General features: G+C 55.9%; 1 protein-coding gene across 1 annotated transcript in view; it reads right to left on the bottom strand.

Moving 5' to 3' along the window:
- LOC102940776 (nuclear receptor ROR-beta) overlaps positions 1-13591 on the bottom strand; it is a 39194-nt gene that overhangs the window by 11893 nt on the left and 13710 nt on the right. The window contains exons 2-4 of the mRNA XM_037885740.2: positions 1965-2050; positions 1235-1376; positions 362-775 (exon numbers count right to left, since the gene is read on the bottom strand). Of these exons, the coding sequence (XP_037741668.1) occupies positions 362-775; positions 1235-1376; positions 1965-2050 (642 nt within the window). The remainder of the gene's footprint in view (positions 1-361; positions 776-1234; positions 1377-1964; positions 2051-13591) is intronic.

Raw genomic sequence — 13591 nt, 5'->3', positions numbered from 1 at the left:
CATGGACACACACTCCCAGAGTGGGGCGCTTTAGGTGTCTGGGTGCCAGACTCACGGGGAGGGGACTGCAGGAGGCTCCAGGAGAGAGCAGGACCAGAGACTGGGAGTCCCCACTTTATCTTCCGCTATCAGCATGTAGCCCCCTGTTTAGGGGCAGGCCCACATGAGATGATAGCCTACTACTGTTCCCCACTAGAAGAAATGCTCCTTTAGCTCAAGCAGTGGAGACCTGCGCTTTCAGTGCTGAAGGTCTGGGGGTCAGCCCTACCTATGGGTGGTTGCTCTGAGCCCTGGAAAATTCAGCTCATGCCTTCTCTTATGACTGGGTTTGCAGGGGGGGCGGGGGGGGGCAGGTACTGACCGATCTCGAGCATCGAAATGTCCGAGGCGAGCTGGCTGCCCTCCAGGGTGCTGTGGGCAAAGAGGCCGGGCTCCAGCATCAGCTCGTAGATGGACTCCTGCTTGATGAGCTTGGCATCGCTGACGTCCACGCTGGACTGGTCGGGCGAGGGCTGGGCCGAGGTCAGGAGGTCGAGGTTGTAGTAAGCGCTGCCTCCCTCGGGGGTGAGGGGGAAGTCGAAGAGGAGCCCGTCCGACAGCGGGGAGATGTCGTCCAGGTCCGAGACCCCGCTGCTCACGCTGGTGGTGTAGACCCGGGCCAGGGCCTCGGAGTCGTCCTTGGAGACGCCGTTCTGCTCCTGGCTCTGCTGGTGCTTCTGCACCTCGGCATACAAGCTGTCCCGCTGCTTCTTCGACATGCGGCCGAACTTCACCGCTGGGGAGAAGGAAGCAGGGCCGGTGGGCTTGGGTGCATGGATGGGGCCCAGTGGCCAACGAAGGGTTAACAACAACGCCACTGCCCCCAGGCAGGGGCCAAAGGAGTAGGAGGGGGGGCAGGGCAATGCCCCTGAGGCTCCAGGGCTGGGGTGATTATTTTGGTTCATTCTGATGATGGGATTTTTCCCTCCTTTGGCAAGCAGCAGCGAGCAGAGCCCCCAGCTGGGATCAGGGCCCCCACCTTGGTAGGCGCTGAGCACACTGACTGGGGGACAGTCCTCGCTCCAAGGCACTTACAGCTGAAACTGACGAGACTTACCCCAGGTCCCTGGCACTGCCAGGGATCCAGGAGTCCTGGCTCACAGCCCTATTACTATTTCCCACTGAGTGGCCCAGCCCGCAACTCCCCGGTCCCCCAGGGGCCCCGCCGCCCCCCAGGCCTTGGGAGCAGACTCACCATCACGCGACATGCCCAGCGCCAGACATTTCTGCAGGCGGCAGTGCTGGCATCGGTTCCGGTTGGTCCGGTCGATCAGGCAGTTCCTCTGGCGCGAGCAGGAGTAGCTGGCGTTATTCTGCTGGCTTCTCCGGAAGAAGCCCTGCGTGGGAAGGAGGACGGTTCAAAATTGGGGGGGGGCGGGGAATCCCCCACATGGTCTCCACCTGCCTGGGGAGTGACTGGAGGAGGGGGTCTTCCGAGGGTGGGGATGGAAAAGGCCCAGCAGGGGCCCCTGGCCCAGCCCAAGCTCGTTCCTGGGGAGAGGGTCTCTTACGCTTTGTCCAGCCGTGGCCCACGCAGAGGGAATCAGGGGCGGTCACAGAGTGAGGGGGGAGCAATGCCAGACCCAGGGAAGGGGCGAATGGGTGGGGGAGGGCACTAGGCCAGCAATGGTGCTGGTAGGATGGTGACCAGAGCCAGGGAGGTGCCATGAGATTTGTCCCCAAGCAGCTCAACCAGGGTATCCGGCTCCTGCCCGGCAATGCGCCTAGGCTGGGACCTTCAATGGGAGCTGGCGTCTAGCCGGCATAGGCGCTTTTGGAAACCTCTGCCCCAGCACTGGGCGTGCAGACGGCTCATGCCAAAGAGGTGTGTAAACCAAGGCCACCATCCCCTGAATCACTGGGCTGAGAATGCCCAACTCATTACATTTGCTGAATGCCAGGGCCAGACATAGCCCATCGCTTACCTTACAGCCTTCGCAGGTGATGACGCCATAGTGAATCCCTGAAGACTTGTCTCCGCAGATCTTACATGGGATCACTTCGATTTGGGCTGCAGCAGGAAGGGGAACAAAACAGACAAGCCCAGGTCAGTTCACTGCGGCCTTTCTCTCTAGGGACCAGAGCAGTTAAGACACTTGGCCCTTGTGTGGAGACAGGGTCCTCACAGAGCTTTACAAACAGACATTGACGAAACCTTCTGGGAGGTGGGTAGCATCATCCCCCTCTTGAGGGAAACTGAGGCACACAGCAGGGCTGTGACTTGCCCAAGGTCACCCAGCAGGCCAGTAATGGAGCTGGGAACAGAACTCAGGTCTGCCAACCCTGTGCTCTAGTCAGTAGATCCCACTGTCTACACCAGGGGTGGCCAACCTGGGGCTCCGGAGCCACACGCGGCTCTTCAGACATTAATATGCGGCTCCTTGTCTAGACACCGACTCTGGGGCTGGAGCTACAGGTGCCAACTTTCCAATGTGCTCAACCCCTGGCTCTGCCCCAGGCCCTGCCCCCACTCCCCCCCTTCCCACCCCCTCCCCTGAGCCTGCCGTGCCCTCGCTCCTCCCCCCAGAGCTGCCTGCACACCACGGAACAGCTGATCAGGAGATGCGGGGAGGGAGGGGCAGGCGCTGATTGGCGGGGCTGCCGGTGGGCGGGAGGCACTGGGAGGTGGAACTGATGGGGGGCTGCTGACGGGTTACTGTGGCTCTTTGGCAATGTCCATTGGTAAATTCTGGCTCCTTCTCAGGCTCAGGTTGGCCACCCCTGGTTTAAACCCTCCGAAACGATCCTCTTAAGAGTCCAGCCCTCCTGCTCCGCGCACCTGGGAAACGAGCCACACCAGCTACTCAGCTGAGCAAGCAGCCGCTCTCTTCCCAGCCTCACGCCAAGCACCGCAAGACCCCGCCTAGGCCCCGTTCCAAGTGGCCACAGAATCCCCTCCAGGTTTTCCTCTTCCTTATTCCTGATGGCGAGTGAGGCGGCTGAGGGACTCATTGACACTTGGCTTGACTCTGTACCTGTACTGTCTGCACTTATAGTCCCGGGTGGATCTGAGCGCTCAGAAGGAACGGATCTCTGCCTGCCTGGATCCCACACACCTGCCCTGGCTGGGTCTCTTTGCAGGGACTGAACCCTGGAACCTCTGCATCCCAAAGCCCATATTAAACCTCCAGACCTGCTCCACCCCATAGTGGGAGACAAAGCCGCGCACTGTGCTAGCTTGAGGTACACGCCCAGGTGCTGTCTGTCCGCAGCACTTAAATGGCCACTTTTCTCCATCTTTTTTATGGCAGGCTGGCAGCCTTTCAAGTAATCTCCTCTTTTCCAAACTAAACATACCCAGTTCCTTCAGCCTTTGCTCATATGGCTTGCGTTCCATCCCTTTGATCATCTTGGTCGTTCACCTCTGGACCCTCTCCCGTTTCTCTACGTCCTTTCTATACACTGTGACCCAAATTGGACACTCTTCTCCAGCTGAGACCTAACCCGCGCCAAGTAGAGCGGTACTATCACCTCCCGGGGCTTGCATGCTCTGCCTCTGGTAATGCAACCTAAAATTGCATTTGCTTTTTTTGCAACAGCATCGCATGGCTGGCTCCGGTTGAGGTGGTGATCCGCCCCAACTCCCAGGGCCTTGCGCAGCTCTTGCCCTCAACAGCATGGAAGTCCTGAGTGGTACAGATGGACAAGCATTACAGACTGTTGGGGCAGTGTTCTCGGTAGCGGGGACTGCAGGGGATCCAGAACCTGGGTGACCTGCCTATGCAGGATATAATACAAGAGCAGAGGACGAATCAGTACAGTGAAGAGGGTTGCAATTCTCCACGTGCTCAGGGGATGGCAGTGAAGTGCTGTTCCCAGCCATTAGGAGCTCTAGGGTGGATTACAGCTGGGTGGGCGTGTGAAGGGAAAGGTCTCTTGCAGCAGCCGCAAGGCAAGGACAAGGATTTCACAGCTCAGCTGCACAGAGACTCCCTGTCCCCTGACGCCCAACACCCACCCCTCCAGAGCCACATCTGCCTGTGCTGAAACTGGTTCCCCAACCCTCGCCATAGCTACCAGTTCCCGGCACAGGGCTGCCTTGCATGTCCCGGACACGGGGTAGCGGGCTAGGTGTGCCAGCAAGCACTGGTGGTGCCTCAAATCCTAGGCCTCCTTATCCTGGGTGGGCTCCCATTGTATGCACACGCAGCTAGCAGGGAAGGGTCTGGCAGGGGAGAAATGGGGCAGGTCCCAGAGGCCATGAGCGTAGTTAGTTGGAGGCCCCCAGGGACTGGATATCATCAGTCAAAGGCAACAGAGAATGCAGCAGGGTGGCCCCATGGAGCAGGAATTCCCACGTCCCCTGTAAGCGTCCCCAATGTTGCAAGAGGGAGGGCTGGGCTGGGCTGGATCTAAAAGAGCTTGGCTTGTTTAGCCTAAGTAAAAAGAGGCCGAGGGGAGAGCTGATTGCTCTCTATAAATACATCAGAGGGATAAATACCACACAGGGAGAGGATTATTTAAGTTAAGCGCCAATGTGGACACAAGAATAAATGGAGGTAAACTGGCCATCAACAAGTTTAGGCTCGAAATCAGGTGAAGGTTTCTAACCATCAGAGGAGTGAAGTCCTGGAACAGCCTTCCCAGGGGGGCAGTGGGGGAAAAAAACCCTTAACTGGCTTCAAGCGTGAACTTGATAAGTTTCTGGAGGGTATGGTCTGAAGGGACTGCCTACAATGGCGTGTGGCCCATCGGCGACGGCCAGTAGCAAAAATCCCCAACGGCTGGAGATGGGACACTAGACGGGGAGGGCTCTAGTTACTGCAGATAATTCTCTCCCAGGTGTCTGCCTGGCGGGTCTTGCCCACATGCTCAGGGTCTAACCGATCGCCATATGTGGGGTTGGGAAGGAATTTCCCCCCAGGTCAGATTGGCAGAGACCCTGGGGGTTTTTCGCCTTCCTTTGCACCATGGGGCCCAAGTCACTTGCAGGTTTAAACTAGTGTAAGTGGTGGATTCTCTGTAACTTGAAGTCTTTTAACCATGATTTGAGGACGTCAGTAACTCAGCCAGAGGCTGGGGGTCTCTTCCCGGAGGTTCTATAGTCTGCAACGTGCAGGAGATCAGACTAGGTGATCATGATCCTCCCTCTGACCCACAGGGGAGCCTGGACTGAGGCTGCTGGACACAGACAGACCCTGTGGTCCTCTCTGCCTGTCCAGCTGGCAGCCTAAGGTCACTACACAGGGCAGCCCTAAGACCCAGCCTGGATTTGGCAGCCACAGATTGGGATTGCTGACTGCACTGTAGTTCTGGGGGGCACTGCCAGCGAGCCTGGTCCCCACCGTATGTCAAACTACCCCTTCAAGCCCTTTCTACCTGCAGCCCTTAGCATCCTGGGGCGCCCCCTGGTGTTCGTGGGGGTGGCGCCTTTCACGCCATCTCTGCCGGTTTGCTCGTCACGTGGGTAGAGCACTCGGACTCCAGTGACCTGGGTTCTAGCCCCAGCTCTGCTGCTGGGTGACCTTGGGCAAGCCACCTCCCCTCCCCCTGCCTCAGTTTCCTCATGTGCAAAATGGGGAGAATGATACTGCCCTCCTTGGTAAAGTGCTTTTAGATCTAGAGATGAGAAGTGCTATGCGGTCTTTATTTGCACTACAGTAGCACCAGGGACCCTAGTCACAGACCAGGATTCCACCGTGCTAGGCGCTGTACAAACACAAGGAAAAGATGGTCCCTGCCCCAAAGAGCTTCTGGTTGAAATATAAGATAAGAGACAACACATTCAGACAGACAGACAGACAGACAGACGGGGAGCACAAGGAAACAATGAGCCAACAACAATGAGTCATCTCTGCAGCAGCTGGAGTCATTCACATTTCCCTGGTGAGGTTGCTGGCCTGCCCGTCGGATGAGCATCGGGATGGGGACTGGTTGCAAAGGGGATGCCGAACAGGCCTGATTCTGCTTTGTACCTCCTGCGCTGATTTCCATGGCACTCTTCAGGATTGGGGCCCGCCGCAGTGGGGCTGCACGTTGACCTGCCAAGGCTTTGGTTGTGTGGTTTTAAAACCAAAAGCCCAGGCACGGGGCGACACGAGGCAGGTACCAAGGCAGCCAGTCAGCAGACTGGCCCAGCTGGGCAGGCCCAGGGCACCACAATCATGACAATAATGGCTGGAGGGATAGAGGCAGGGATCTGGCATGCAGGAGAGACACCTGGAACTCCCAGTGCCGGGGTCAGTGGGGCCCAGCTGTGTCTAGGGCAGGCCTGGGCTTGTTGCCAGGATACCGTATGGGAGGGGGCTGGGAGTCTTCGGCCAGAATGACTGGGCCAGATTCTGACCTCACACTGGTGTTAAATCCAAAGTATGATCAATGGAGTCCCACCAGTGTGAGACTCAGCGTGTCTGTGGGCTCGGCCTGTCTACAGCACGTCTGTGTCCCGGGCCGCGCATCGTGTGGGGTCATGTAGCGGGGAAGGGAATGGAGTGTCCTACCTGCACATCTCCTCTGCACTCATTCCCCGGCCCCCAAAACTGCCAGGGTGGAGGGTACCCCGGATGAGGGACATCGGGGGTTTGGAAACATTCCTTTCACACAGCTCTGTCTTTGCAAACATCCATGCACTGGGAGAGGGGGCAGAAACAGGCCTCCAGATGGGCTTATCAGAACCTGATTAACAGCTGCATAATAACCGGGCTTTTCATTAGAGCTAGGGCATTGCTGTAGGGAACAGCTGTGTGTAGAGAGGACGGCTGCCTTCAAAGTGTCCTGTGCCTTGGAATAAACCTCTCAGCAAACGCTCAGCTTTGCTCCCTCCTTCCCTTCAGCGCAAAGTAACATCCCCTGTTCCTGGTGTACTAGCGGGATTTCTGAATGCTTTACATGCCACTAGAAAAGCGATCTCTTCACCCAGCACTGCAATGCAGCCAGCTCTGTGACAGAACATGGCAGCTGTTTAACAATGCACAGCACTGGTTTAGCACAGGAAGTAAAGAAAAGCACTGAATCCACCAAAGGGAATTTCTAGAGGGAGACTGAATGGAATGAGCCAAGCTGGCATCTGGCCACAACGGCGGGGTTGTCTCGAGCAGAAAGAGCCATGGGATCCTGAGAGATTATAGTGGTTAGAACCTGGGTTTTACACCTCACTTGTGCAAATGCCTGGCAGAGAAAGGAGCCATGCCAGAGGGAGTGCACAGAGAAATCCAGTCCAGAGCTTGCTTACAACTGTCCCAGGTGGCACAAGTGAGCTCCAGCCCAGTTTAGAATGGAATAAATAACTGGGGGTGGATTCCCCTGCCCATCTGCAATGGCCTTGGGGGGGAAAATACCCTGGAATGGCTCTCTCTTCTCCCCTGGGGCCTGATCCAGTGGAAAGTGTCTCACTGACATCAGTGGCCTTTGGAACCAGCCCCTCGAATGGCTCTCTGCCACGAAAGCCCCATGCAGCAGCATGGACGTGCTGAGTCCGGGGCTAGAGAGTGCCTCCCGGCAGCCAGAGCACGGCCCTCTTCCCTGCGGCTGCTGCAGTGGCTCGGTGCCCAACCACGGAAACAACTTGCCAGTTGGATTCTCCATCCCTGCAAATCTGGCAGCATTGCTAGGAGAGCCGCTGTAGTTCACACAGGACAGAACCCAGGGAAGCCACATTGGTCCCTTCTGGCTTGGAAACGATGACCCTAAGGGGTCTGCTTGCAGCCCCTTCCCTGTAGCAGGCAGCCACCTGGGACCGATACGGAAAACCGCCTTGGCATTAGGCCCCCCAGCAGCACTGCCCTGCATCCGCTCTCCCAGCCCGGGGGAGGGCTTGGCAGCCGTTCCCTGCTCTGCTTGAGCTGAGCTGCGAACAGGTCTTCAGCCCCTCCTTCTTCCAGGCTGCCCCAGATCCGGGGGGGTGATCTCCAGCCCCCTAACCCAGGCAGCCCTTGGCCTTCTTGGCAGGTATTACACGGGTCCTGGTGCCTGGGAAGTAGGACATGCCATTCGGATCAGGCCTTGCCCATTATATCACTAGTGACTCAACACCCCGTTGTGGCACTAGGGGGCGCTAGGTTGCCATCTTTTACATGAGACTTAAAACCAAGGTCCTGGTCATTTCAGATTCCCGGGTGCTTTGGGCTCCACCATGGTCATGCTTAAATCCCCAGCTCAAGTAATTCCATTCTGCCTCCCTACATTCCCCTCAGCATTTCCAGTGGATTCTTCTTTGCCAGCTGTTGCATGGTGCTGCCCCGAGCTGCGTTCCACCCCAGAGGAGGCTGCATTTCAGCGGCGGGGTCAGCGCTGTGTATCGTTATCCCGGGTGTTTTGGGGTTCCTTGAGATGAACGACATGAGGGAAATCATCACCTTTATTGTTATTGTTATTCTCCGGCTCCAGAGGCTGATTTTGTACAGCTATTTGTTTTCCCCCGTCTAACCCATGTTTTCATAGCACCTTTCACCTTAGAGGACCCCAAACCAATTCAGAAACTAGAAGTGCTGAGCACCCCCCAGTCCACTTGAAGTCAATGGGAGCTGTGGGGGCTCAGCACCTTCCAAAAATCAGACATTATATCCAGGGATTCCTTCATCCACTGCTGACATGCAGCCACCTCTGGGGTGGAATGAAGCAGCCATCCTGCTCAGCAGGTGGAAGTGAGTCCAAGTAGGAAGAAGGGGTGGGACCGAAAGGGGGGAATACAGCAGGCAAGGAAGCAGAATGGGGGCGGGGCAGGTGATGACATACCAAGGTGATGTGCGTGTTATAAACACAAGGCATTGGGTGGGTGGAAGGGTGTGTAGAGGGCGAGAGAGAAGAGTTGTACACTGCGTAACAATCCTGCAATTGTGGGTTGTCGCAACTCTATTTTCTATATGAATACAACCCAACAACTGCAAACCAATCAATAAGAATTCACCCAGCACGGGATCTCAGGGCAACTTGCCAACCATCGTCGACCAAGCCACACAACCGCAACGTTCGACGGAGGGGAAACTGAGGCACATGCTCACGTGCAGCCAGGGCCTCAAATGTCAGCAGTGGAAATGGGTCCCTGGAGTCTGACCTCCCTCTCGCCTGCCTCCCCACCAACTGCGCACATGTGTGCGGAGCTCCTGTTATTTAAAGTCCCGGCAGCAGTGGGCCCTGGCACAAAAGCCCAGCAGTAGGCCTCTTGGTGCAGTTCGTCACGCAGCGATATCAGAGAGTGGAGAATCTCCCTCACAGTAACAGTATGGGGAGAATGATCTTTTTCCCTCAGAAAGATAGAGTGACTTACCCCAGGCACCCAGCCTTGAACCCAGATCTCCTGAGTCACTGGCCCAGGCCCCACTCACAAGAGCATCCTTCCTCCCTACAGCATAGCATTAACATTGTCCCTTTCTCACGAGTGGCCGACAAGAAGCTTTGGAGACTTCCCCTCGTAAAAAAACCACAGCTAGTATGGTGCAGCGGAGGGGTGCCTGGCTTATTATATTAACCCCTGGCTCTTCCACTACACTTTCCACCAGGAGATCTGAAAGCACGTTACCCAGGAGCCCAGTATCCTTATCCCCATTTCACAGATGGGGAAACTGAGGCACAGAGTGGCGCAATGACTTGCCCAAAGTCCCCCAGCAAGCTAGTAGCAGAGGCAGGACTAGACCCCAGGGCTCCCCAGTGCAGGGCTCCACTCACCAGGATACCTGCGCCTCTGAGGCCAGCACTAAGCAAAGATAACACAGCACTGCAAAAGGCAGAGCAGTCCACCGATTCCTTCTGTATGTTCTGTGAGAGGGAGACGCCCCGCAAGGCTCATTTCCCACCGCAGGGGGCCCCCATTCCCAGAATGCAATGCTCCTATCATCTGCATCTCCCATCACCCCGATTCTCATGTCACCTCTCATTTCCGATGACCAGAAAGATTCTCTTCTCATGTGCACGTGTGTGTGTGTTTGTGTGTGTGCGTTTGTGCGTGAGCGTTTGTGTGTGTACATGCATTTGTGCACGTGTGCGAGCACACGGATTTGTGCATGTGCATTGGTGTGTGTCCATGCATTTGTCTGTGTTTGTGTGTACATGTGTTTGTGCGCATGCGTTGGTGTGTGTCCATGCGTTTGCGATGTGTTGGCGCACGCCCCTTCTTTTAGGCGAGGGTCGTTTTGGGCGAGGACGGGGTGGACTGGGTATGGGCAGGAAGTGGCACAGGTGTGCCAGCTGGGCACGACAACAGTGGGATGGGAATGCTGCGGGAGGGATGCACATTTGAACCTCGCTCCCTACCTCAGCCCCTATAAAAGGGGTGCATCCCTCCCACCCCCAGCCTCCCCTCCCCTTCCCTTCCACCAGCAATTCAAACGGAATTGAGTTTGTCTGCGGACCAAGGTGGGAGACCTGGAAGAGCACCCTGGGCCCAGCTGTGCGGTGAGCGAGGGCACCTCTGAACGGAAGGGGTTGGCAGTCAGGCTGGGAACTCGGAGAGGGACAGACCCTGTGTACTTGTGTGAGCACACGTGGGAGTGCGCAGCTGGAGCTGGGGGGCTCTCTGTCACCCTGGGGGTGCTGGCAGGAAGAACATGCTGGACAATAGCTGAGACTCGGTGCGTATAAGCCACGAAGGAGTTATTGGGGGAGCATTTCATTCCCTTTTATATCTCTTCTCTTCCCCCATGCCTGGCCCTGCCCCACTGGCAGGTCAGTCAGAAGATCACAGAGCTTGCTTCCAAAGCATCGCCCATTCATACGTGACCCAGGCCCTGATCCTGAGCCCACGCCTCCCACTGGGCCCAGCTTGGCAGGTTCGGTACCTCCAGGGCCCAAAGTAAGCGGAGCCAAAGAACAACAAAGCCCACCTCTGCCAAGCTGAACACTGTCAGATCTTTTGCCTTCTAGACTTGCTGTGATGGCATGGCAGGAAACCCAACAACTGGAACGGATGCCAGCAGGCCCAGCCTGTGACATCACAGCCCCACTGCCATGGAGACAGGTATGACTGCACAGGTAAACGTGGATACAGTTACGACAGTACGTCGATACAGTAGCACGTAAGTTCAGCCACCTGCAACAGATCAGACTCTGAAGGCACTTTGATTTCATGGTGTAACACACGGACAGCAAAGAAGAAGCTATATTGTCCAAAAAGACCTATAAACAATCCACTTCCTGGAAGAAATGGGGACGAAAACACTAGGTCAGAGTTAAGGTTATTGGGGGAATTATACATTTCCAGACTTGCAATCTTTTTTTAAACTTGAATCTTAGCTGAGAATTTTTTGCCTTTCGAGCAGCTATGAAGAAAAAACAAATCAAGTGTATTTGTATCACGGTAGCTTCTTCGAGTCCTAATCAGGATCGCAGCCCCATTGTGCTAGGACACACGGGGACAGTCTAATGAGATACTCTTCTTCGGTAACCGACTTAGAGATACAATCTCAACTCAAACTTTGTGGCGCTTGAGCGTGGAAACGGCCTTTAATTGCAATCCTGTTTGCAACTTATCGCGGAATCATTTTAATGCAATCCAGAGCAGAACTTGTCCCAATTATCCCCACGTATCCTGTTAACCCACAATTGAGAGTAAACAAAAGGAGGGAATGAAACCAACAGCTGGAGCTGGTGACTTCTTGGAAAGGAAAGGGCTCATTTTTAGTATAAATATCAAATCCGACTTTCCCGCAGTGTCAGTTCTGCTGTAGGTGCTACAGCCGTGGGAGAGGTTAGCGTGACCAACGGGCCCGATCCACGACAGCGGGAGCTGGATCGGTGCATTCTCCTGTGGATGTTTAGAGCTCCACTGTGCTTTGAGCCCCTCTCCAGTTGTCAGGTCTTGTCTCCTAATGAGGCACAGAGGAATATTGTTCTTTGGTCTTTACCTCCCCTCTCCTTATTCCCTCCCCAAGCTCTTTGCTTTCAAATCAACAGAGACATTTGGCAAATTTCACTCCGCAAGGAAAGAGAAGGCAGCGAGGAAGGCTGGCATCGCACGGAGACAGAGTGTGTAGCCTCATACACAGCTCTGCAGTGCTGGACAACAATGAGACTCGTGACTCTGCTGTACGGAGGCAAGGAGCCCTCCAACGCAGGACGGCCCAGTGGGTAGGGTGCTAGCCAAGGACTCAGGAAAGCTGGGTTGAGTTCCTGGCTCTGCCACCCTGGGCAAATCCTTTAGCTTTTCTGTGCGACTGTTCTCCATGTGTGAACTGGGCGTAGTGGCCCTGCCTGACCTCATCGGGACACTGGGAGGAGAAATACATCATGTTCAGACCGTGATGGCAGCCAGTGGCTAAACCAAGGGGTTTTATGTAACGCAGAGCAGATAGGCGACACCTGGCACTCGTCACACTGGCTGTCCTCCCCAGCCCTGGCAGTGAATGAGAGGGCAGGTGCCCACGAAGTGGGTCCCATTAGCCCCTGAGAGGTAGAGAAATTTTACCCCCTTTCATAGACGGTGATCTGAGACTCACAGGGGCTGTGGATCAAGGGCTGCACCCCAGTCGAGTCCCAGGCCAGCACCCTACCTACCTAACTGGTCAAGGAGGGAATCTGATGGCTACAATAGAGACTGGTGCATCCTCTGGGTCACTTGCCTGCTCTGCCACAGACATCTCGGGTGACCTTGGGAAAGTTACTTAGAACCAGATCCTCAAAGCATTAGGGACCTAAATATCCCTGCGGAGCTGATCCTTTGCCTCTCTGTGCCTCAGTTCCCCCTCTGTGCCATGGGGAAAATAGCCCACCCCTGCCTGCCAGGGAGCGGTGAGGATCAACGCGCCGATCATCAGGAAGCACTCGGAGATGGGGGCCAGAGAGGTGCCTAGGACTGACAGCTGGAGCCTCTTCCAAACACCCGACTGGCGGCGTGTCGACGCAACGAATTATCCTGGTTCTTAACGAGGGGTTTATAGGACAGCAGGCCCTTCCCCATCAGTGGGGAAAGAAGGGATGAGAATTAAACATAAAAGAAACAAAGCCAGCAATTAAAATGTCCCAGCCCTGGGATTTGCTCCTTCCCACTGTCAACACCTCTTGCCTAACTCCCCGCCCCACTGGCATCGTGGGCCTGAAACCGCAGGGGTTATATAACCAGCCTGAGCTCAACGTAACGCTGACGACACCAGCCAGGACCTGCCCCACTTCCGCACGCCCGCTGGGCCAAGAGGCTTGTTTGTTGACTCTGTGCGGGCCGCGGTTGGTCCCTGGACCTGTCAGTCAGGCTTGTGCCAAGCTCATGAAGTCATGCTGTCCTACTAACACACTTTCAGCTCCTAATACCCTTTAACAATGTGCTTGTATAAGCAGGGCCGCTCTGGATTAACCCTTCTGAAGCCAGGGGCGCTTTCACTGCTTCCTGCTCGCCTTGCCTTGGCGGAGCGGGTCTCTCTCCAGCCTGCCCCTTGCACCAGGGCTGAGCCGTGGAGAATCAGAGTTATTTGGGGACTGGGAATCTCTGGCACCCGACTGCTCCCTGGCAAGGAACTGGAAATCAATGTCTTTCAGGCCTGGTCCACCTCCAGTGGCTTCTGCAGGCCGACTCCTGATTTACAGTGGCGTAGCGCAGGGGAGAAGCAGGCCCGGCCTGTTGTTGCCCGCTCACACCTTGTTCCTATCATTTCCTATCCCCCAAGTGAGAGTGCCAGAATCTGATCTC

Source organism: Chelonia mydas, chromosome 25, assembly GCF_015237465.2.
Source record: "Chelonia mydas isolate rCheMyd1 chromosome 25, rCheMyd1.pri.v2, whole genome shotgun sequence".
NCBI classification, from domain to species: Eukaryota; Metazoa; Chordata; order Testudines; family Cheloniidae; genus Chelonia; species Chelonia mydas.
Note: the sequence above shows the minus strand (reverse complement) of the source record. Positions and strands in the feature narration are given on the sequence as shown.